Here is a 21,897-nt window from a genome sequence, read left to right on the forward strand (position 1 = left end):
ATCCCTGTTGTGTATATGCAGTGTTGGGCATAAATGACTTAAAGATAATGAATTGGGTCCATATCACTGACCTTATGGAAAGCGTTCTTGTATAAGCACAACTCTCCTTGCTTCCACAGCACAATGGTCGATTTTGATCTTACCCATGAAGGTTTCATTTCAGACTTCATTACGTCTTCAATATAGCATATACAAGCATGCATCATGTGAAGTGCAAAGTTGTTGCATATTGTGTCTTCTTACAGTCTTTACTGATGTGGAGGTGGGAGTATGGCCATTGATTCAACTCCTTTCTTTCGTAAGTCTTGTACAGATGATCAGACTGAGATGCACATGTGAAAGGAAAGGTTTTGCCTGTTTTTGTTTCTATCTTGTGGCCTGCATGCACGCACTCAGCACTTGTATGCTCTGCATTCTTGGTCTGCACCCTCTGCTCCCCTCTCCCAACTGTGGATATATGTTGATCTTGCTCAGAAGTTATGATTAGTTCATGCAGGGAGGTTCCAGTCTTGGTCTGTCCTTCATCCCTTGTGGTATTGATATCTATCAATTTTGCTTGCACACAGTTCTAGGTAACTAACTAGAGGCAAATATGTTTGTTGGTTTAGATTTTACATTGAAATAGGCTTGTGTAATAAGGAGCAATATCAAAGTTAGCTTGCTATTTGTCAAATTAGAAGCTTGGTTGGAAAGTGTTTTTCCCCCCTCCTTTTCCTTTGCACAAAATGAAATTGGACATAGTTATCAGAATCTTATAGTGAATGTTTACCTAGCCCTTAACTCTTATGAAGATTGCTTTATTTCCTTAAGGCTTATGGTTTTTACAACAATACTCAGATGATGCTCCTAGACTAGAATCCCAGAGGGATTCTTCCACAACAACGTTAGTGCTAGTCCTGTCACAGTAGCTTTGTAAGCACAGGTAGTGCCACCATAGCTCTGACATAAAACCAGTAACAGTAGTGCTGACTAGGTATGCCAGTCAGGTGTACCTCTTCAAGGTACAGCACCACCATTCTTGTCTTGAAGCATCTTAAAATTGCATTATTCCCCTTGGATACTTCAAACACATCTTGGTACATCTGGAAAAAGCCCACTCTGTTCTTTAAGTTTATACATAAGAGAGATTTGTTCCAACTCAGCACCACATGTTGAAAATTATGATGAAAGGTATGTTTTCTAATGCTACAGTTATTGTGCCTTTGAAGTTAGCATAGTCTTCTACCAACTTGCCAAATCTGTCCTAATTTAAAACTATTTGTCGTGTGACAACTCTTGTGAAATGAGGTCTTTCCTTTAAATAACTGTGTAGTATTTTGGTATGCTGTGTCTAGTCTAGTGTTCTTGAAACTTGTTGCTATTTGGTAGGTAACTATAAAATCAAAGTAGTAGCCATAGCAGTATAGGAACATTACATAGTAGTTTTACAGAACACACACTTTCATGATTTTGAAAGAAAATCTTTAAAACTGTTTGCTCTAGATGTTTTACTAAACACTGCAAGTGAATTTAGGATTGCACATTTTCTGAAAAAAGATTTTTGTGCCTTCTTAAAGATCTCTGAAGCATTCTCTGATCATTGTACTTAATGTGTTTAATAATTGGCTTAACTGAATATGTCTCTTGGAAATGTACATTGAGCAATACGAGCATGCAAATAAGGATTACACTGATGTTCGAAGAAGAGATGAGGCAGAAAAGTTGCTAAAAACATTAGTTCTGAAAACTCAGTAGGCTTTTATGAAAACAATAACCCACGCAGTGCTTTAAAAACTGTCTCTGTCTGAAAACAGAACTCTTATTGGTGGTTAAATTACACAGCAACCTATAATATGCTTAGTCTGCTGAAGGAAGGTTGAGGTAAAGATATCTGTGGGCTTATGCTGAGTAGTCAATCAGTTGTTAAAATATATAGCTTTTGTTGGGAAAACAAGGAAGGATGTAACTGTTTCCTGATGGGTGGGTAGGTGTGAGTATGTAAGAAAAATGACAACATATCAGTAAAATTTACTGTCTGCTTTGGTCACATGGGTCTCAGAGTTTAAGCCTTTAACTTTTAAGCGGTTTTACAACCAATTCTGAGCTACCCGGCGCCCAAGTCTGCAGCAGTGCCAAAATGGCTTCGGCAGCATCTTAAGAACATAAGAACAGCCCCACTGGATCAGGCCATAGGCCCATCTAGTCCAGCTTACTGTATCTCACAGCAGCCCACCAAATGCCCCAGGGAGCACACCAGATAACAGGAGACCTGCATCCTGGTGCCCTCCCTTGCATCTGGCATTCTGACATAGCCCATTTCTAAAATCAAGCCCATTTCTAAAATCAGATGACCATCAAAATCAAATCAAAATCTTATGACCATTTGGGCAGCCATGGGCAGCTCCTGCGCCTCCTTGGGGGAAGAGGACATTTGTCTCCTTTCCCCGAGTAAGGGAAGCAGCCTTGCAATGGGTCTACTTGACTGCACGAGCTAAATAGCCAGTGCAGAGTGAAGACGCTCTGTGTTGGACCAGGAAACCTGATGCGGGGCTTTCGGATCTGGCGGTCGGCTGGCATGTGTCGAATAGATTTGGGCCCTTAATTCCTGTGACACTGTTGCTTCTTTGAATGTGGTGTTACATGGAAAACAGAATACCATGAAAATGCTATAAGGGTAAGAGGAGAAAATTCAATAGCAATGCACGCAGTGTGGTTCAAGGGTGTTAGAAGGACCCCGTGAAGTAATTGCAATGATAATAGCTGCTTAAATTACCAAGCAACTATTAGAATCTTAAAGTGGAAAAATAGTCATACACATAATTTTAGTAGAATTTGTGTCTGTTATGTTGGGAATGTATTTCTTGGGAGAGATGTATTGTGAGATGAACATATGAAGCTGCTTGATAGTGAGTCAGACTCTTGGTGCATCTAGCTCATTGTTGTCTATGCTGACTGGTAGTGGATTTCCAAAGTTTCAGAAAGGATCTTACCCGGAGATGTCAAGGATTGAATGTGGGATCCTCTTCATGCAAAGTGTATGTTCTTCCATTGAGGTATGGTCCCATCCCTAAAGTTCAGAGATAAGGGAAAGAATCAAATGGGTTACTGGAGTGAACAGGGCATTGTTCTTATTATATATTGACTAGTGACAACTTAACAATATATTTCTCTCGGTAGAGATGGGAATTCTTTTAAAAAACTCTTCACAATTCTATATAATATATATATTCTATATAATAGAATTGTGAAGATATTTACCATTCTGTATAGCGAGCCAGGATGGTGTAGTGGTTCTGATGTTGGACTTAGACTTGGAAGCTCAAAGTTCAGATCCCCTCTCAGCCATGAAGCTTCTTAGGTGACCTTTGTCCAGTTGCTATCTCTTAACCTCTTAACCTAACCTATATCACAGGGTTGTTGTGAGGACACAGAGTGCAAAGGATCCATGTACACCACCCTGAGCTCCTTGGAGGAAGGGTAATATAAAAATGTGAAGTAAGATCTACACTTAACATTCTTTATCCAGTTGATATGGGGAAGTGGACAAATTCCTATTTTAATTTTTCATCCAAAGAATCTTGAGTGTTTGTGCAGTGAGTAAATAACTATTTCCCATGTTCACAATTCCAGACTTTTGAGCTGAGCATTCTTAAGTTTTGGAGTCCCCAGCTGTTGCATAATGGCCAAGAGATGAAGCTGTGAATCAAGACTTTGCTGCTTGAACTTTACATCTGTCATGAACTCGCTAGGGCAGTGGTTCCCAAAGTGCTGGGTTGCTTCCCAGCCAGGGAAGCACTTTTTCCTGTGTTAAGAACATAAGAACAGCCCCACTGGATTAGGCCATAGGCCCATCTAGTCCAGCTTCCTGTATCTCACAGCGCCCCACCAAATGCCCCAGGGAGCACACCAGATAACAAGAGACCTGCATCCTGGTGCCCTCCCTTGCATCTGACATAGCCCATTTCTAAAATGAGGAGGTTGCACATAAACATCATGGCTTGTAACCCATAATGGATTTTTCCTCCAGAAACTTGTCCAATTCCCTTTTAAAGGCATCCAGGCCAGATGCCGTCACCACATCCTGTGGCAAGGAGTTCCACAGACCAACCACACGCTGAGTAAAGAAATATTTTTTTTTGTCTGTTCTAACTCTCCCAACACTCAATTTTAGTGGATGTCCCCTGGTTCTGGTGTTAAGTTAGAGTGTAAAGAGCATCTCTCTATCCACTTTATCCTTCCCATGCATAGTTTTCTATGTCTCAATCGTGTCCCCCCTCAGGCGTCTCTTTTCTAGGCTGAAGAGGCCCAAACACCGTAGCCTTTCCTCATAAGGAAGGTGCCCCAGACCAGCAGTCAGTCATTCTCTTTTGCACCTTTTCCATTTCCACTATATCCTTTTTGAGATGTGGCAACCAGAACTGGACACAATACTCCAGGTGTGGCCTTACCATCGATTTGTACAATGGCATTATAATATTAGCTGTTTTGTTCTCAATACCTTTTTTAAGGGTACCTTTAATACCTTTTTAAAGGGTGTTTTTAAGGGCTGGGGGGGGGGAAGGAAGCAGCATGATCCCCAGGATGGCACTGCTGCTGGAGGATAGGAGGTTTTTTTTTACTTACCCGCAGCCAGCGCTGAAGTCCTAGGGGGTCCGGGGGTCCAGGGAGCCCTCTCTAGGGTTCCCTGTGCCTGCAAAAGTCTAAAAAAGAAAAAAGGGCATTTCTGGTTTTGTTGTGAAAACTGGAAGTATCCTTTTTTCTTTTTTTTTTAGACTTTTACTGGCAGGTAAGTAAAAAAAAAAAAAAACACCTCTTATCCCCGGCAGCAGCACAATCCTGGGGATCGCGTTGCTGCCTTCCCTCCTTCTTCACGCACACTTACAATGCTCCCAGCTCCCTTGTAGGAGTTTGGAAAGCACTCTCCTAAGGGGTTTTAGACAATGCATTCAGTCTGAGCCCCTTTAAAGGAACATTAATAGTTAAACTTACAGGATTGTTGTAAGGGTTATATCAAAATAATACATCTTAAGCACTTTGCACACTCAAGAAGCTGGCACTGGGTGTTGTAAACGTGCCGTAAAGCACAGAGTGGAAGCAGATCATTTCCTTGAAGCTACACATACCTTGACAGTGAGTATGGTGATGTTTCCTATTTCAGTCTCCAAAACCACTCAAGCTTTATGACTTATTACAGAAGAACTTTGAGAAACAGCTAGTGGATCTTTTCTCTTTCTGTCTTCTCCTGGATTTGATAGCTAATGCTGAGAAAAACACTCTGTGAACTTGATTCTCTGTTTCTGAAAAAGATAAATGGAAAAGATTCCTACATTGATGGAATACGATACTGAGGACACAGTCCTAACCAGGTCTACTCAGAAGTAAGTCCTATTTTGTTCAATGGGACTTACTCCCATGAAAGTGAGGTTAGGATTGCAGCCTGAGTTGTCTCATTAGTTGCATCATAACATGATTCTTTCTGGCAGCTCTTGATGTCTAGATGAGAAAGCAAGACACACACACACACACACCCCCGAAGTGACTGGGACAAATTATTACCCTTTTCTAAACTGTCGACTACACTAAATTCTGACCATTTTTCATCTTCTCATTGAGGACTGCAAGTAGGCATAGTCTTTGTTTGGGATGCTGTGTGGCTGGATCCAAAAAAGATAGGGCTTAATGACAGGCGGAGACTTTGTAGGCTCCTGTGGCATCACAGAAGCTGGGGGAGGAGCTTAAAAGGTCTAAAAATAGAGGGGAAATATGCATTAAGGGAAAATTCAGGCATTTTTATCATAGGACGGGGTGCCCAAACCCCGGCCCTGGGGCCACTTGCGGCCCTCAAGGCCTCTCAATGCGACCCTCAGGGAGCCCCCAGTCTCCAATGAGCTTCTGCCCTCCGGAGATTTGTTGGAACCTGCACTGGTCCGACGCAACTGCCCTCAGCGTGAGGGTGACTGTTTGACCTCTCACGTGAGCTATGGGATGAGGGCTTCCTCCACTGCTTGCTGTTTCACATCTGTGATGCAGTAGCAGCAGCAAAGGAAAGGCCAGCCTTGCTTTGTGCAAGGCCTTTTATAGGCCTTGAGCTATTGCAAGAACTTTATTCATTCATATAATTTCATCTTATATATATTTATTTATGTAAACTTATGTAAATTTATTCAAATTTTAAATGTAAATTAATTATTTTTTTCCCCTGCCCCCGACACAGTGTCGGAGAGATGATGTGGCCCTCCTGCCAAAAACTTTGGACACCCCTGTCATAGGAAATAATGAAAATTGTAGCTTTCAGGAGCAAAGAGGCTATAATAAACAACTCAAGTGTGTGTCTGCCTCCCTGCACTCCTTGCAGAGTCCTATAAAGGCAAGAATTTCACAGACACCAAATCATATGATTCTGTTTAGATATCTAATGTAACATGAGAATTTATATCTAGTTTTGTGTGTGTGTGTGAGTATAATTTTTTTTGTCTTCACCTTAAAAGTTAACTGATTCATAATCACTTTTTTCTAGATCCAAGTGAGTGTGTTATGATAAGTCCAACTGATCAAACCATAGTAACAAAAGCTCAAGGAGAGAAAGTTACCTTGATTTGCAAATTTACTCTTGCAAGTGAAGATGTAGGCCAACTTGACATTGAATGGGTTATGGTGCAACCTGATTCAGAACAAACAGTAAGTAAAAACTTAGAATTCTTTGTTGTTGCATAAGCTTTGTTTCCAGTTTTGATTTACATGAGCTTTTTGCTGTGTAACTCTTTGTGTCAGACTTTGAATTGGAATACTTAATGTTGATAGAATTCAGAGGTTCCCTTCTTCCACCGGAAAGGTATCTTTGGATCCACTCCATGGTGGTATCCCAGAAAACAACTCTAGGGTAAGTATTTCCATAGTCTTAGAATAGTAGAAATCACATTGAGTAGAATGAAATGTCTCCATCATATATGTGCATATTAGAGGAGAATAAGGGAAATGCTAGAGAGTATTTCACTCGTAGAGTGTAAATGATGGGTATGTGCAACCTCCTGATTTTAGAAGTGGGCTATGTCAGATGCAAGGGAGGGCACCAGGATGCAGGTCTCTTGTTATCTGGTGTGCTCCCTGGGGCATTTCCTGTGAGATACAGGAAGCTGGACTAGATGGGCCTATGGCCTGATCCAGTGGGGCTGTTCTTATGTTCTTATGTACATTTTTTAGAAACAATAGAAGCAAACTTTTGATTAAACCTTGTTTTCATCAAGCCTGACTTCTCATTAAGCAAATCTTTTCATCCCTCTAATTTTTCTCCTTTTATTCTCCTTTCAGGTAATTTTGTACAATACAGGCAAGACTTATGATACATACCATATGAGTGGCCGGGTAGGGTTTGTTGATCCAGCTCCATCTTTGGGAGATGGTACCATTGAGATTTTGAATTTAAAGCCAACAGATACTGGCACCTACCAGTGTAAAGTGAAGAAGCTTCCTGGGATTGACACCCACAGAGTCCAGCTCACAGTACTTGGTAATGTGCTTTTGTTTTGACTTTGTGTACAGTCCTCTAGTGAACTGCTACATGCATACAAACAATATTTTTTTCTTGTTGCCTTTTAAAGGTAGTTGATGAAGCAATGAATTGCTGGATATTGAAAATGGATACATGTTGATGATCATATAAACAGATACAGGCAGTCTGGTCCTGTGAATATATATTCATAAACAAATCAGGGAGATTGCATTCTGAGACTCGGGGAAGTACGTGGAAAATTTCCTGAGGGAAACCAGAAATATTATTATTATTATTTTTTGCTGTAGCAGCCATTCTGAAGCCCGCAGAGGCTGTGTTCAGACACATGCAGCCTCTACAGGCTTCAGAAAGCCCTCTGAAAGTGACCAGAGCACAGCTCCAGTAGCCTCTGGAGAGTTCTGGTGAGACCAAGTCCAGCTTAATGCGGGTCCAATGTGGCTACAGGTCATAGTATATGTTGGAGCTTTATTGCTAGTTCTGTTTGGGCTATAAGGCACCTTTCAGTGGTGGCTATTTTATGTTTAGTAAGGAAAGTGCAGTTGTCCCTGTTTCCCCCCCCCCCCCCGCATACTTTTTGAAATGGCACTTTGTGGGATTGCTTTTGTTTTCTTTTTTGTTTCTGAAAGGTTGTGAGTCCTGTGGGACAGGAATATCTCTTTATTCTTGATATACTGAACTTTGTGAACTCTTGTTGAAATGCAAAAGTTGCATTTCTTAAATTTTAAATTATTTTGCTAATATTTAAATATTTTCAATAATGAGTACAGTTTGATTTATGAAAGTGAGAGAACCACTTGAAACAGTTCTTCAGTTGAAAAATTTCTACACATGTTGCTGGATATTGTATAATATGAGATTGTACTGGACATAGTGCTGGGCCTACTAGGACTGAAGTTAACTTCATTCCATATACAGGCGTGCACCGCTTAACAACCTTTTGCTTAACCATGGACCACATACATGACAGTGGTCAAGACACAACAAAGAGGCTCTTAATGAGGCAGTCAGGACTCCCATAACTTGTAGCAGAATGTATTTTTACACAACAAAGAGGCTCTTAATGCAAAGAAGAAGCAATCTGTCTCCAGTAGCCTGCATAGCCAGCTAGTGTCTGGCAGGGAGTGTCTGCTTACACAACAAAGGTACTGGGCTGAATGCTGTCTTAACAACTTAATCATATAACAATGGGGAATGGAGAACTTATCCCCTTTATTAAGTGGCGCACACCTGTACTATCTAGTTAGGTTTGGGCTGAGTGGATGGATCAAAATAAACAATTTTTCTAATGCCATCAAATGGCATTGGATTGGTATCATGAGAACGGACGAGGTAACAGACAGCCCAGTCCTATTGGGACTTGAGCTGATGGAACCCATATTCCATCAGTGCAAGACCCAGGCTGCTGGCATGACAGACGTAGCAGTGGCACAGATTGGGGCTGCCAGTCACACTGGCAGCCCTGGATACACATCAGAAGAGCACCTCAGCTTCCGCAGGATCAGGTAAGTTGGTAGGGGTGCAATCCAGGGGAGGATTGGGGTAGGTTTGGGACCAGCTGTGGGAATGTTGAGGGCAGGTAGGGGTCTACCAATATCCTATGCCCCTGGCCCATCCTTGACACGTTCCCCTGGACCCACTCAGATTTATGCCAGCCAAAGAGTAGGGACTGTGGCGCAGTGGAGTAAGCTGCCATCACTGCCTGGTCCTCTGCTAACCCATGGCATGTAGCGGAGGCTGTGCTGCTGCTGCATTCTATGGGCTGGACCAGGATTGGGCTGTTAATCTCTTTTAAAGTTTTATTAACAATTTAACTCGTAAGTAAACTACTGCCAGAACTCAAGTCTCCTATATAATTGCCTCATATACATGTACTTCTGAAATGGATACAAATTAGTGACTTCACAGTTAAGCCATTTCTTTAATTGAAGAACAATCTTTCTTGGTAGAAAAGCCCTCAAGGACAAAATGCTACATCCAAGGATCACAGGAAATTGGAACTGATGTTACTCTGAAATGTACATCCCAAGAAGGCTCTCCTGTCATAACCTACAACTGGATAAAAACCACTGATACAGATCAGCTTCCACCCACATCAGTACTAAGTATGCTTATCCATTATTACTGTCTCTCTTGCAGATAAGAGGATGAATGTGTATACCGTTCTACTTTACAACCTTGATGCTTAGAAAATTTTGTTACTTTTTCTCTGGTTTACTAAAAGTATAACACTACTTTACTGCATTTATCATTCTGTGGTATGATGTCCAAAGAATTCCCCAGGTGTGTTCTCCAGGACTTGAAATATAGGCAGTAAAAATGAGCCTCTTGGAAGCTGTGATTTTCAGCACAAAGAGACAGGAATACATACTTGTAACTTTTCTCATCCTTAATCTGGTTATATTCTGTTGAATTTTTTTCCTGTTGGAGGGCTCTGCTTAGAATGTTGCGCAGGACAAGTGTTGAATGGATAATCAATTACAAAGAGAGAGAGAAGCATTTAAGATGTCAGAGTTAAAATACTTAGGATGTTAGAATAGAGTTTCGACCAGTTGATACTTAGGACTGTGTTAATGTTTCTTGATCCAGTCAGGAATTCTAGAAGGCTGCCAGGCAGTGAGTTTGGATCTTTCCTAATTCATACCCTTACTTACTCAGGGGTGCCACCATACTTGGATAATTTTTAATAGGATATTACGCAGCTCTCTTTCAATGAGATTGCTACCATCAGCTTGCTTGTGATGTTTCCCAACTGTTCAGATTGTTCCTTCAAATAGAGATATTTGAAGGAAAGGGATACATCCTTTCCTAGCCCCAGTTTTGCTGATTCTTGTTACCTTTATTTTTTTAAAAAATATAAGCCTTGCCTTTTCTTAATTGATACAAAGAACTGGTAGGCAAAATAATTAAAACTTAGTTAAAATGAACAAAAAAATTGTAGAGGGAGAAAGTCTAATACTGGTATTAGTAATCTACTGTAACAGATTTACAAAGACCTGTGTAAACAACCAGGTGTTTTTGTAGTGTAGAAAGACTGACAGATAATGTACCAGCTATACATCAGAGAGAGTTTTCACACGACAGAAAACCCTCTTGCAAACTACTATGAGCTGGACTTCAAAAGGCAGCAGAACCATGCAAGATGGTCTCTTGGAAGAATCTCATGAAATGGGCACGTTAATGTGGGAGAAGGCACATTAATGTAGTTTGTAGTAAACTACTTCAAGTAGTTTGATCCCAGGCAAGTTTGGGCTGTAAAGGTGATCACCAGCACCTTTAAATGCTCTCAAAAATCAGTGCTCAATCCGCTTTCCTTTTCATTGCCACTATCTCAACAGTGGGAGATGAATGAGTAGTAACTATTGCTTGAATGATAATTCAGTTAAATATAGCATCCCCTTCCCCCCAAAAAAACTTACTTTTAGTTATGCAAACTGGCTAACAGTAGTTCAGGGGAATTCATTTCTTTTTAGTAAGTCCCCAGACATTTGTTGTTGTGTTAGGCTTCTTACCTGTGTTGCTGTAGGGTAACATTACATCTGCCTCTGAGGCAAGGTACTCTGGATGCTACCCATTAAAACTATGAAGTATGACCACAGCTAATGCTCTTAAAATAGTTTGGACTTTAAAATAAAAGAGAATATGTGCAAAAGCATATTTTGCTGCCTCTCCATCTTCTCATTCAAATTTTCTGAAATGGCTGAAGAGAGCAGCAGAATCTTGAGCTGTTAGAATTTTCTTCTCTCATATCAGATAACATATCTTGACTTCTGATATGGCAATCTTTCAGACCGTGATCACAAGCAAAATGCATCCCCCAAGACAGTCCCAAAGAGAAAGTCAGTTATTAGTACTAGCACAGTATTTATTGGAGGAATAAGCTTATGATCAGAGGACAGGGAAATAAGAAATCAATAATGCGACCAGTGATTCAGGTGGTCCACAGTGATCCACTGTGTTTCTGATCTTCAACCAATTCCTAATCCATAAGAAAACCTTGCTTCTATTCTCCGATTGTGAATTTTTCACAGAAGCATTGGTAAGGGACTGTGTCAGACTTCTGAAAGCAGTTAGATAATATCAACAGGTTTGCCCACATCCACATGCCTGTTGACCTTTTCAAAGAATTCTAAAAGGTTTGTGAGGCAGGTCTTAACCCTTGCAGAAGTCATGCTGATTCTCCTTCAGCAAATTGTCCTCCAAGGACCAAGAGCTGTTTACAACGAGGAGACTCTCAGATCAACCAGCCTGTGCTCAAGTGAGACCTGTATGTTATGAAGTGACTTATTGGAGAAAGAGGGCACATAAGGTGCTTACAGCAGGGGGAATGGTAGTATTTGCTTGAGCAACAGGGTGGCTGCCTAACTCTTGGTCTTTGTATAAACCAAAAGAAGCAAGGAAAGAAGCTGGGAGGGGGGTTTAATACCACCAAGACAAGTGAAAATGAAAGTTACCATGTCATGTCAAGTACTTAGCTTATACGTAGGGTGGAACTGCAGTAATACAGTACATCAGGTGTCTTTGGAACAAGTGTGCTCAATTCAGAGAGTGTGCATCTTGGGGGTCTCTGGTCAGACTATGTGTAGGATTTTTTCTTGAGCTATTTTTTGCACAAGAGATTTTGGTAATTTGTTTGTTTGATCTAAATGGATTTATTTTTCTCTAGTGGCAGAATGTTTTGATTTCTATGTCGTACTCTGCAAGTCTTGATAATGTCATTCGACAAATGCATGCACTTCAGGAAATTTCCATAAGTTTCTCCAGAGGATGTGTGGCACAGGTGCAAAAGACTTTTAAAAATACAACTTGGGTTTCATGTGTTTCTGCCTCTAGGACAAAAAACACACAAATCTGACTTGAGCTCCATGCATTTCTAGCATTAACTTATTTAATCACAAGCAGTTGGCACCCTAAAATATCCGGGGTGCTGCTTACATTAAGAAACAATGTTGAATAGCATTGACACCTGCTGAAGGCAGATAAGGAGGAAGATTAATGAAGTGTTCAGTATAGAATACAACAACAATTTCATTTCCTCCAGACACAAAAAATTAGATTGAGTTGAATTACTTTTTTTCTCTTCATAAAACTGAATAACACAGGTTCCTTTCTCTCTCTCAAAACTTTTCCATGGTGTAGAAACCAGCCTCAGAGTTGTCTTTTGTTTCATTTGGGTGTTAGTTCCCTGAATCAGAGCCAAAGACACGCTATTGCCTGTTTGCCCATGTGTAAGAGAGCTGAGCACATAGGCAGAACTTTCCTTGTCTTTTTTGTTGCTTAAGTGCTCACAGTTGCTGAAGTAACTAGTTGTTCAATTTTAAAAGTATCTTGCCTGGCTTGTTTATGGGAACTCCAGTAGTGAAGAAAGATCTTCAGCTGTACATGCTGTTTCCTTGCACATGTAAACATCTTTGGATCATGGCTTTGTTATCTATTGTGGTTAATGCAATAAGACAGTGATCTGCATTCTTTAGGAAGAAGAGAAGCAGAAATGGATTCATAAGAGTCATAAGTTAAAGTTGAAAGGAATCTTTATAGCTCATCTAGTCCAATCCCTTGCTCAGTGCAGGCAATAGCCACTGTACTCATGACAGATGGCAATCCAACTAATTCTTGGAAACTCCAACAGGGGGGGCAGTTCACTACTGTACAGAGCAGGTTGTTCCTGTGCTAGACAGCTCTTACTGTTAGGTAATTCTTCCTCATGTCTGACCTAAATCTGCTTCCCTGCAATTTTAACCTATTGGTTCTAATCCTGCCCCTGTTCATCTTCTTCTGTGTCACAGCCTTTGATTCTGCTATCAAATGTCCCCATCTCCTGTCCAGACAATACCTATACAGCTCTTTTCAGTTATGGACCTGGCCCAATTCGGTCCCGGGGCACAGCAGCATGCTGCCCTGCATCACACTGCCTCCCCAGGATACTTACCTAGGCTCATGGAGCCCCATGTGGCACTCCAAACAGCTCCCAAAACCTCCTGAGACTTCTGGCGTGATCAAAGAATACTTGCAATTTTCTGATGAAAAACTGAAAGTGCTCTTTAAGATAGCACCAGAAGCCTCAGAAGGCTTTGGAGCTGTTCAGAGTGCTGTGCAGTGCTTCACCTGCCCACGGAACAGCGCCAACAGGCAGACGGAGGTGGTGTGGCAGGCAGAGGTGGCAGTGGTGGAGGTGCGGCGCCTGGAGCTTTTGCCCCCTTTGCACCCCCTGGCCCGCCACTAGGTCTTTTAACCATTCCTTGTAGGATGTGGTCATCAGACCCCTTGCTATCTTTGTTGCTCTCCTTTGAATCCATTCCAGCTTGTCAGTGTAGTAAAAATGTGGTGTCCGAAACTGAATGCAACATTCCAGGTGAGGTCTGACTAGTGTAGAATAGAATGAAACTATTACTACTTGGTCTCAACTCCATGCCTCTATTAATTCAGCCCAGCATTGTTAAACTTTTTTTTGGCATTTCCTCTATACCCTTCTCTGGATTGTTTTATAAAAACTTTGAACAGCACAGGGCCTAAGACAGCCCTGAGGAACCACATTTGATACATCTCTGCAGGTTGATGTGAAACGATTTATACATTGGGAATGGGTATTCAACCAGCTTTGAACCTGGTTGTAGCGGTTGTACCATCTAACCCCATTTTGCTGCTTTAAAGTACAAGAATATCATGAGAGACTGTCAGCTGCTTTGCTGAAATTCTAAGTGCATTGTATCCACGGTGCTCTTCTGATCTACTAGACTCCCATCAAAACAGATTAATCCCATATGATTTGTTCTTGATAAACCCAGACTGCTCTTAAAGATCACCCTATTGTTTTCTGAGTGCTTACAGACATTCCACATAGGGCACAATCCTAACCAGGTCTACTCAGAAGTAAGTCCTATTTTGTTCAATGGGGCTTACCCTCAGAAAATGTGGTTAGGATTGCAGCCTTAATCTGTTTCATGTTCTTTCTGGATATTAACATCAAGCTAACCCTTCTATAACTTCCAGGATCTTCCTTTCCCCTTTACTAAAAAGAACACACTTTAGTAGTAATAAAATAGAGGTGTGCCCCTGTTATCTGTGGGGGTTCCATTCCGAAACTCCCTGCAGATACTTGAATCTGTGGATTCAGGGGAGACCCCCTGCCCTTTGAGGGGGGCTTTTCTGAGCCCTGCAGAGGCCGCCTGCATCCGCCCGCTGCCTCAGCAGGGCTCAGAATGAATATTTAAAGCAAAAAAAGTCACTTCCAGTTTTTCAGCAAAACCAGAAGTGATGTTTTTATGCCTTTAAAAGGCATGAGGGCCAGGGAATCCACGGAGGGCATCTGCTGTCCGGAGGTAGATATGTCCCTAATATTTTTCTGACACCTCCTATACTGCCTTGATCAGAGGAGCCCCAAATCCTTCATTAATGGCATAGGGAAGAGCAATGCCTGATTCTCCCATTGCTACTTCAACATACATTTGCAAAGCTGACTGCATTCCCATTTACTCCTGTTTCTTGCCTTTCGTTAAGTTTTTTTTAATGCATAAATAATATGCACAAATGGTGACTTTAATGTTTTGACAAGTTTTTTAAAATCGTGGCTTATTAATTTACAAAGCATTTATTTTTGCTTTGTTGAATTCTAACTAAGATTTTTTTTTTTAAATAGATACAGATACTGGTGATCTTTTGATGAAAAATGCTTCTCAGATTTACTCTGGTTCATACAAATGTGTGTCTTCAAACAGAGTTGGCACAGATGAATGTTCTGTTGTGCTGAATATCACTCCTCGTAAGTATCAGTCAGATAATAGTGAAATAATAGAAATACTTGGGCATTAGCTAAGGATCCATCAGTAAGCTGTAACTTTTTTTCTACCATCTGATATTACTTGATGTTTTGTTTTGTTTTAGCTATGAATAGAGCTGGTACAATCGCTGGAGCTATTATAGGGACTCTGCTGGGTCTCTCATTACTGGCATTTTTCATCTTCTGTTGCTGCAAGAAACAGAGAGAGAAGAAATATGAAAAAGAGGTGCATCATGATATCAGGTGTGTCATTCTGAGCAATTGTAGACATGATCTCGATTTCAGAGTTCCTCTTTAAACATGTTTAGGCAAAGGTATGTGGTTAGTGAGTCAACTGGATGAAATACCAGAAGCCTGGAGATACCTACTCATAATTATTTTTGTTTTTTTCTCTACTTTTCCTTAACCAAAATGTGAAAGTTCAGAATACAGTGGGCCCTCGTTATCTATGGGGAGTTCATTCTGAAACCCCTGTGGATAACAAATTCTGCAGATGCTGAAGTCCAGCTCTCGGTGCAGCAATGACTTACCTAGGGGATGCACCGGGCTGTCCAGAGGTCATGCCAGACCTGTGGCCCTCTCTATGGATCTTCCCACCAGCTCAGAAGGCCTTCAGAATGTGGTTTGCATCCACATAAGCATAGCACCAAGAATAAAACCTAAAGCGTTTAATATTTGGAAATGTTCCAAACCCTGGAGTTATGGTCAACAGAAATATTTTCAAGTGGCATAGACAGGAATTATTCTGAAGTGTGGCTATATATGTGAATGTTTAAATACATGTTAACTCTTAAATTTGCTTGTTTTTTCAGAGAGGATGTTCCTCCTCCAAAGAGTCGTGCTTCAACAGCCCGCAGTTATATAGGAAGTAATCGTTCTTCTCTTGGTTCAATGTCTCCTTCCAATATGGATGGGTATGCCAAGACTCAATACAACAAGGTGCCAAGTGAAGATTTTGAACGTACTCCTGCTCAAAATCCAAACTTTCAACCACCAAAGGTAGCTGCACCTAATCTAAGTAGAATGGGAGCTATTCCTGTGATGATTCCAGCACAAAGCAAAGATGGTTCCATAGTATAGCGTGGGATTAATTTATACTTTCTGCAGTTCAGTACAAGTGTTGATTACCTTGTTCCTGTTCTACACTTTAAAACATGCACATAATTTACCTTGAGCATCAACAAGTGTGCTTGTTGGCTTACCAGCTTTGTTAATTTTGACTGTGTGCACTACAAACTGAACCTTTTTGGAGAAAGCACTGACATCTGTGACTAACATAAACCACTGACACTATTTAAATTCCAAATGGGTTGCCGAATAAGTGCTTAGAGTTCTGGATTTTGTGACATATTGTGAGATACTGAACTGTGCAACATGATATTTGATCTCTGTTACGACTGATGTGTTTTGTATAAAAAAGCTGAAAAGCTGGACTCTTTGAATACAGATTTTGGAGTATTATTCTCAGAAACTTTGAACTTTTTAGTGGGTTGTCAATTTCACTTAATTACAATCCACTCATAATTTAATGTTGAGCTTGTTTAATTGCTTAAGTGATCTCCTGAGTGTAGGATAACAGTAATTTATAATGGACATGTGGACCATTATGTTTTTATTGTGCTGGTCATCTTGTGAACATAAATCTATCTCTTCCACCTAGATATGGCTGTACTTGTTTGCACAAAATAAAAATCATAATTTTTAATCACCCCTTTGACCAGGCTTCTCACCTCAAAAAACCCAGCTATATTCTTGACATCTTACGAGCAATGTTTGTCTTTGGAAATTGCTAAGTTTCAAAGACCTTGACTTGAATTCCTCCTAACATTGATTTCTAAAAGTATTGCCTGTAGTGTGTGCTTGTGGTACTTTTATGATTTTTTTTAATGCTGAAGCATTTGTCTATCAGCTTTCTCAGCTTCTTCTAGTACATTCTGTGCTAGTAACGAAGTTTCTCATCTGTGTTCTTATAGAGAAAATAGAGAAGAGAACCTCTGGAAGGCTGTAAAATGAATTTTCTGCTTAAGAGGATATATTTGTCCTTTTTTAATAACCAGATGGATTTGTAGGAAATAGTTTATAATTTTGAACTTTAAGATTATTTTAAAGTGGCATGAACCCCTCATAACTTGATCAATTTAAAATATCAGCTGTAGATACTTTAAATTGCCAAAAGCATTACGAGGCACAATACTTGCTCTGATTTCAATAGGTATGTCTGCCATGTCTGATTTTTTTTTCTAGTTCAAAGAAACTGTGTGTGCATGTGCATGCGGAGGACTATTAACATTAAAAGATCAGTTGAGAACCTCTGCTGTAAATATCCTTAATTTCCTTAAATTGTCTAAATTTGGTAGCCTCACATATTAGCATGGGTAGTACAACCACATCAGATGTATTATGAGAAGTACATAAAAGCCCTTTTTGCTAAATTTAAATACTGAAGTGGATCTTGTTTTGTAAATAGTTCTCATATGTTGAAATGTGTTTAGGTTATCTGAAGTCATAGAATCTAAAATACTACTTTCATCTGTGCCTTTCCAATAAACTTTTTTGTCTGATTGTAAGTTAAGTTTCTATTATGAAATAACCTGGTGCCTGACTGCTTTTCTTAAGGGTGCTACAAAATGAAGGTATAGTTTTCAAAGCCCAACACTGTGACAATTCCTTCTTACTTGATGTTTGTTCATGTTCCTATCACTGTACTGGATATAATTTTAAATGACTGCATATGTCCTGCATTTCAGAATGGCTCCTCTTTTTTGCATGTTGTGTCTATAATAGTGTTATGACTTCCAGTTTTCTATTACCTTTTTCATTCCCTACACTGTAAGACAGATGCTTAGGATATCTGTTTGACTGCTTCATAGCATATTAAAAATTAAACATGGAATTTGAGAGCTGTTGCCCTTGAATATTAACCATTGTAGAACCACTGTCTTAAAAAACAAATGAAACAGAACCGAAACATTCTGATTCTTGGAGTGAAAATTCACACAGTGCAGAATGAAATCAATTATGGTGGTAGAATTCTGTACTGTTCCACCCCAGATTGCAGGTGGGACCTAGAATTTTCTACGCTTGTACTCTGTATAGACTCCTAAATTAAATTAGCTCATCAGGGAGAAGGCAAACTGTCTGCGCTTAGATGCTAGTTTATTACTTGCAAGGGACTTTTTGCAGGTACCCAGAAAATCAGCTAACACCTGCAATGATACAGTTTAGAATTCTGTTACAATCTGCATGAAAAATAGAACCAAATAACTTTTAAGGCACTAACAGCCCAATCCTAAACTACCCGGGGCACAGGGCTGCAGCGGTGCTGAAAATGGCTGCTGCCACATCCTGTACGCTCCGGACAGCAGCCACCTTCTCCTCAGGAAAAGGGGACTTTCATCCCCTTCCCTTGGGTAAAGAGAGTAGCTCCTCAATGGGGCTACTCATTTCACCGCCAACTAAAAGGTCGGTGGTGAATCAGGAGCCTCCATGTAGGGCCGCCTTCCTCCTCCCCAGGATACCTCCTCCCCACCCTCTCCTTGGCCTCTGCCCCCCTCCCCCCTCCATGGAACGCCTCCTCCCTGCCTCCCCCCACGCCTCCACTTACCTCTCCACTGCTTGGCAGTCTGCATTACTGCCAAGTGGTGGAGTTCTGGCAGCCACCCGGCATTAACCCAGCACTGGGCTGCCGCTGGTACTCACCCAGTGGTAGGGCCCGCAAACGTACCTTATGGCGTTTGCGACAGTGCACGCCAGCAGTATGTTGGCGCACACAGTTCAGGGTTGGGCCCTAAGTTGCATTGTTGATTAATAGAAACTGTATCTATATAGCATACTCCCACTACTCTATAGTATAAATGGACAAAATACATCATTGTGTAATATAGCAGTCAGAAGAATTTCTGCATATTTAATGCCTTGTCGGCTCATATGAAAAGAATAAATGGGTAAAATGAAGGATAGCACCATGTGCCTTCAAAACATAGCTGTTAGGCTTTGGAGCCTTGACAATGTCTGCTTGTTTATAATATTGCAGGAAATTGTAGTAATAGGAACTGACATAGCAGATCTCTATACTTTAGGTAAGAACTGGCTTGGGACAGACTTTGCTCCAAGCACTTAACTTGTAGACCCTACTGAATGACTAAAACACTAGTATGAAGGACACTGCTATTATAAACTTGAGAAGATCCCAAAATGTCACTTTTGGTAAGCTGTCAGATTTTCTTTAGGCTTTGTACATCCCATGTGCTGTTGCTGGTATGTTGGTTCACTGGGAAGCAAATGAAAGGGTCTTATTTACGCTTTTGGAAACCAAAAAAGGCATGGTCTGAGAGGGCACTGTTTACATTACTTCATCCCGCTGGTACCAGCAGGGCAATCAGTTAATTATCATGGCACTCTATATCTGGAGAGTATAGCCATGACTCCATGTGGTGGTGGTACTGATCTCTGGAGTAGTTGTGCAACAGCAGTTCAATTGATTAGAGGGTAGATGGGAAGCTCGTGTGTAGGGATTTTGAGGTATTTTTCAAGTCAAATGCTAAATTAATTATGGCATTGGTTTATTTTGAAGAAAATAATTTACAGACAGTTGAGATACCAGGGAAGATTGTAAGATGACTTTAATGTCTTTTGGTGATAAGACATTGTGTACTACACAGAGACAGTACTTCTCATTCTACCAAATATCTAAAGTAAATAAATTCTGATCATAAAACGTGCCCTATAAGGTATCATATGTGCATCAGTTTCAAGTGTTTTCATATGATTTAAAATGATTTGACTTAAATATTAAACTAATTATCTTTCTTAAACATTGTAACTTTTCTTTATTCTAAAAGATAGAATTTAGTGTGAGCAAGACTTTAAAAGTGTGTAGATATTTAATAGTATTCAGACTGAATTGAACTTTTCCCAACTTTTCTCAACTTGTTCTCCTTTTAACTGTGGCATTTGTTGGTGTATTTTTTTTATTAAAGGGAATTTTTTTTCTAGGAATAAAGTAATTAAAATTTCCAAGTTTTAAATATCATTTTCTAGAGTTTGGGCCTCTTTACTATTGTGGAGGTAATTGTATAGCTTTCATGAAGGAACTTTTTTTAGGATATGGAACTTTCTACTCCTTGAGTGATTAGTCCCTTTAATGGTAAGAGAATTGAAGTCCTCCTAGACCACTTGGACCTTTTTACTTTGTGTTCATGATTAGGGACTGTTCGGCCACTGTGTAGAACTTGGCAATTGGAGCAATAATTTATGAGGCACCACTATTGGACATTGGTGGACTTGGATTTGGCAATGAATGCAGTTTGTATATAGTTTGCTTTTTTGGATTTTTGAAATAAAAGCACTGAAATGTGTAGGATATTTCCAAATTGCTGTAGTTTCATAACTTGTGTATTACTTGAAATAAAGTTATAGCAAAAACCATATTTCAGATACTGTTCTGATGCAGAGTGTGTATGTGTGTGCGTTCTCTTCTTATAAATGATTTCTGAAAGATAAATTATTAATTGTAATAATTTTTTACTCTCTTTCCCTATAAATCTATTTTCTGTTTAATCACTGAAGATTCTTAGAATAATTCTAATGCAACATTTGGGGACCCATAAGAAAAGAAATCTCTCTAAACCAACAGTTCCCAGACTTACCGGGGTTACCACACCTTCTTTCTCGGAGGCTTCCTGGCTCTCCCAGGTGCTACCATCTTGGGTCACATGCAATGTTGTGCGATCCAAGATGGTGGTGCCTGAGAGAAGCTGGCAGAGGGCACCAGGGACATCTCATGGTGCCCCTGTGAGTTTGCTGCAGTGTCCTGAGGCGCTGCAGCACACAGTGTGGGAATCACTAAACCTCTACTCTAAACTGGAAGATTGCAAGTTGGTTGTCATAATGTCATATTTCATGTAGTGTAATTCACTGTTGAAGTATATTTTAACTATGATACATGTCAACCTGTAGTTGGTAGTTGTAATACTTTTTGCAATAGTGCCTTGTTGGCATCCTTGGCATAGTCTCGGAAGACTATGGTATCGCGCTGTGAATGGTGGTTCTGGAACAGAGTGTCCTCTCCAGTGTGCAAAGCCTGGGTAAAGTAGATATGGAGGATAGACTGTTACCCATGCAGCAAATCCCCCCTTTCCACGTCACTGAAATGGTCCAATGGAAAGGCAGAAGCCAATATGGTTGGTTCCAGAACGTGACTGTGTTCAGCCATGAACTGCCTCAGGGACTCCGGCTCCGGATTTTGCCTCCAAGGTTGACTCCTGAAGCCTTTTCTGTCACTGGATGTAGCCACAAGGCAGTGGAGGTTTGGGATCAGAGTTTTCCTTCTTTCAGATGAGCTGCCTTCCCAGGCTGACGAGTCCCATCTACCCGGTGGCTGTTTAGTCACCTCTTACAAGTACAGCCAAACTGAGGGCCTATTCTTAGTAGTATTCTAGGGATATTGATGGAAACAAATACAGCAGCACATGCAAGAAAGTAGAGAGGAATTGAAATATTCAGCAGCTATATTGATAAAACTGTTGAAACACAGTATAATTCAGCTGCTTTTCTAGTTCCCACTCTGCCTTATGACTTCTCAAGGAGGCCGCTGCTTCCAGGCAAGTAGGTATTGGGAATACAGCATTGTACT

The 21,897-nt window shown here is 40.5% G+C and overlaps 1 protein-coding gene across 2 annotated transcripts in view; it reads left to right on the forward strand.

Annotated features, from left to right (window-relative positions):
* CXADR (CXADR Ig-like cell adhesion molecule) overlaps positions 1-21,897 on the forward strand; it is a 43,414-nt gene that overhangs the window by 14,843 nt on the left and 6,674 nt on the right. Inside the window, exons 2-7 of one of the 2 annotated variants that reach the window (XM_066620902.1) lie at positions 6,497-6,657; positions 7,288-7,486; positions 9,436-9,591; positions 15,123-15,245; positions 15,368-15,506; positions 16,076-16,262. In XM_066620902.1, the coding sequence (XP_066476999.1) occupies positions 6,497-6,657; positions 7,288-7,486; positions 9,436-9,591; positions 15,123-15,245; positions 15,368-15,506; positions 16,076-16,262 (965 nt within the window). Of the gene's footprint in view, positions 1-6,496; positions 6,658-7,287; positions 7,487-9,435; positions 9,592-15,122; positions 15,246-15,367; positions 15,507-16,075; positions 20,691-21,897 lie in introns of those variants that run through there. The other variant, XM_066620901.1, reaches the window with a different exon arrangement.

The sequence above is a fragment of the Tiliqua scincoides genome, chromosome 3 (genome assembly GCF_035046505.1).
Source record: "Tiliqua scincoides isolate rTilSci1 chromosome 3, rTilSci1.hap2, whole genome shotgun sequence".
NCBI lineage: Eukaryota > Metazoa > Chordata > Lepidosauria > Squamata > Scincidae > Tiliqua > Tiliqua scincoides.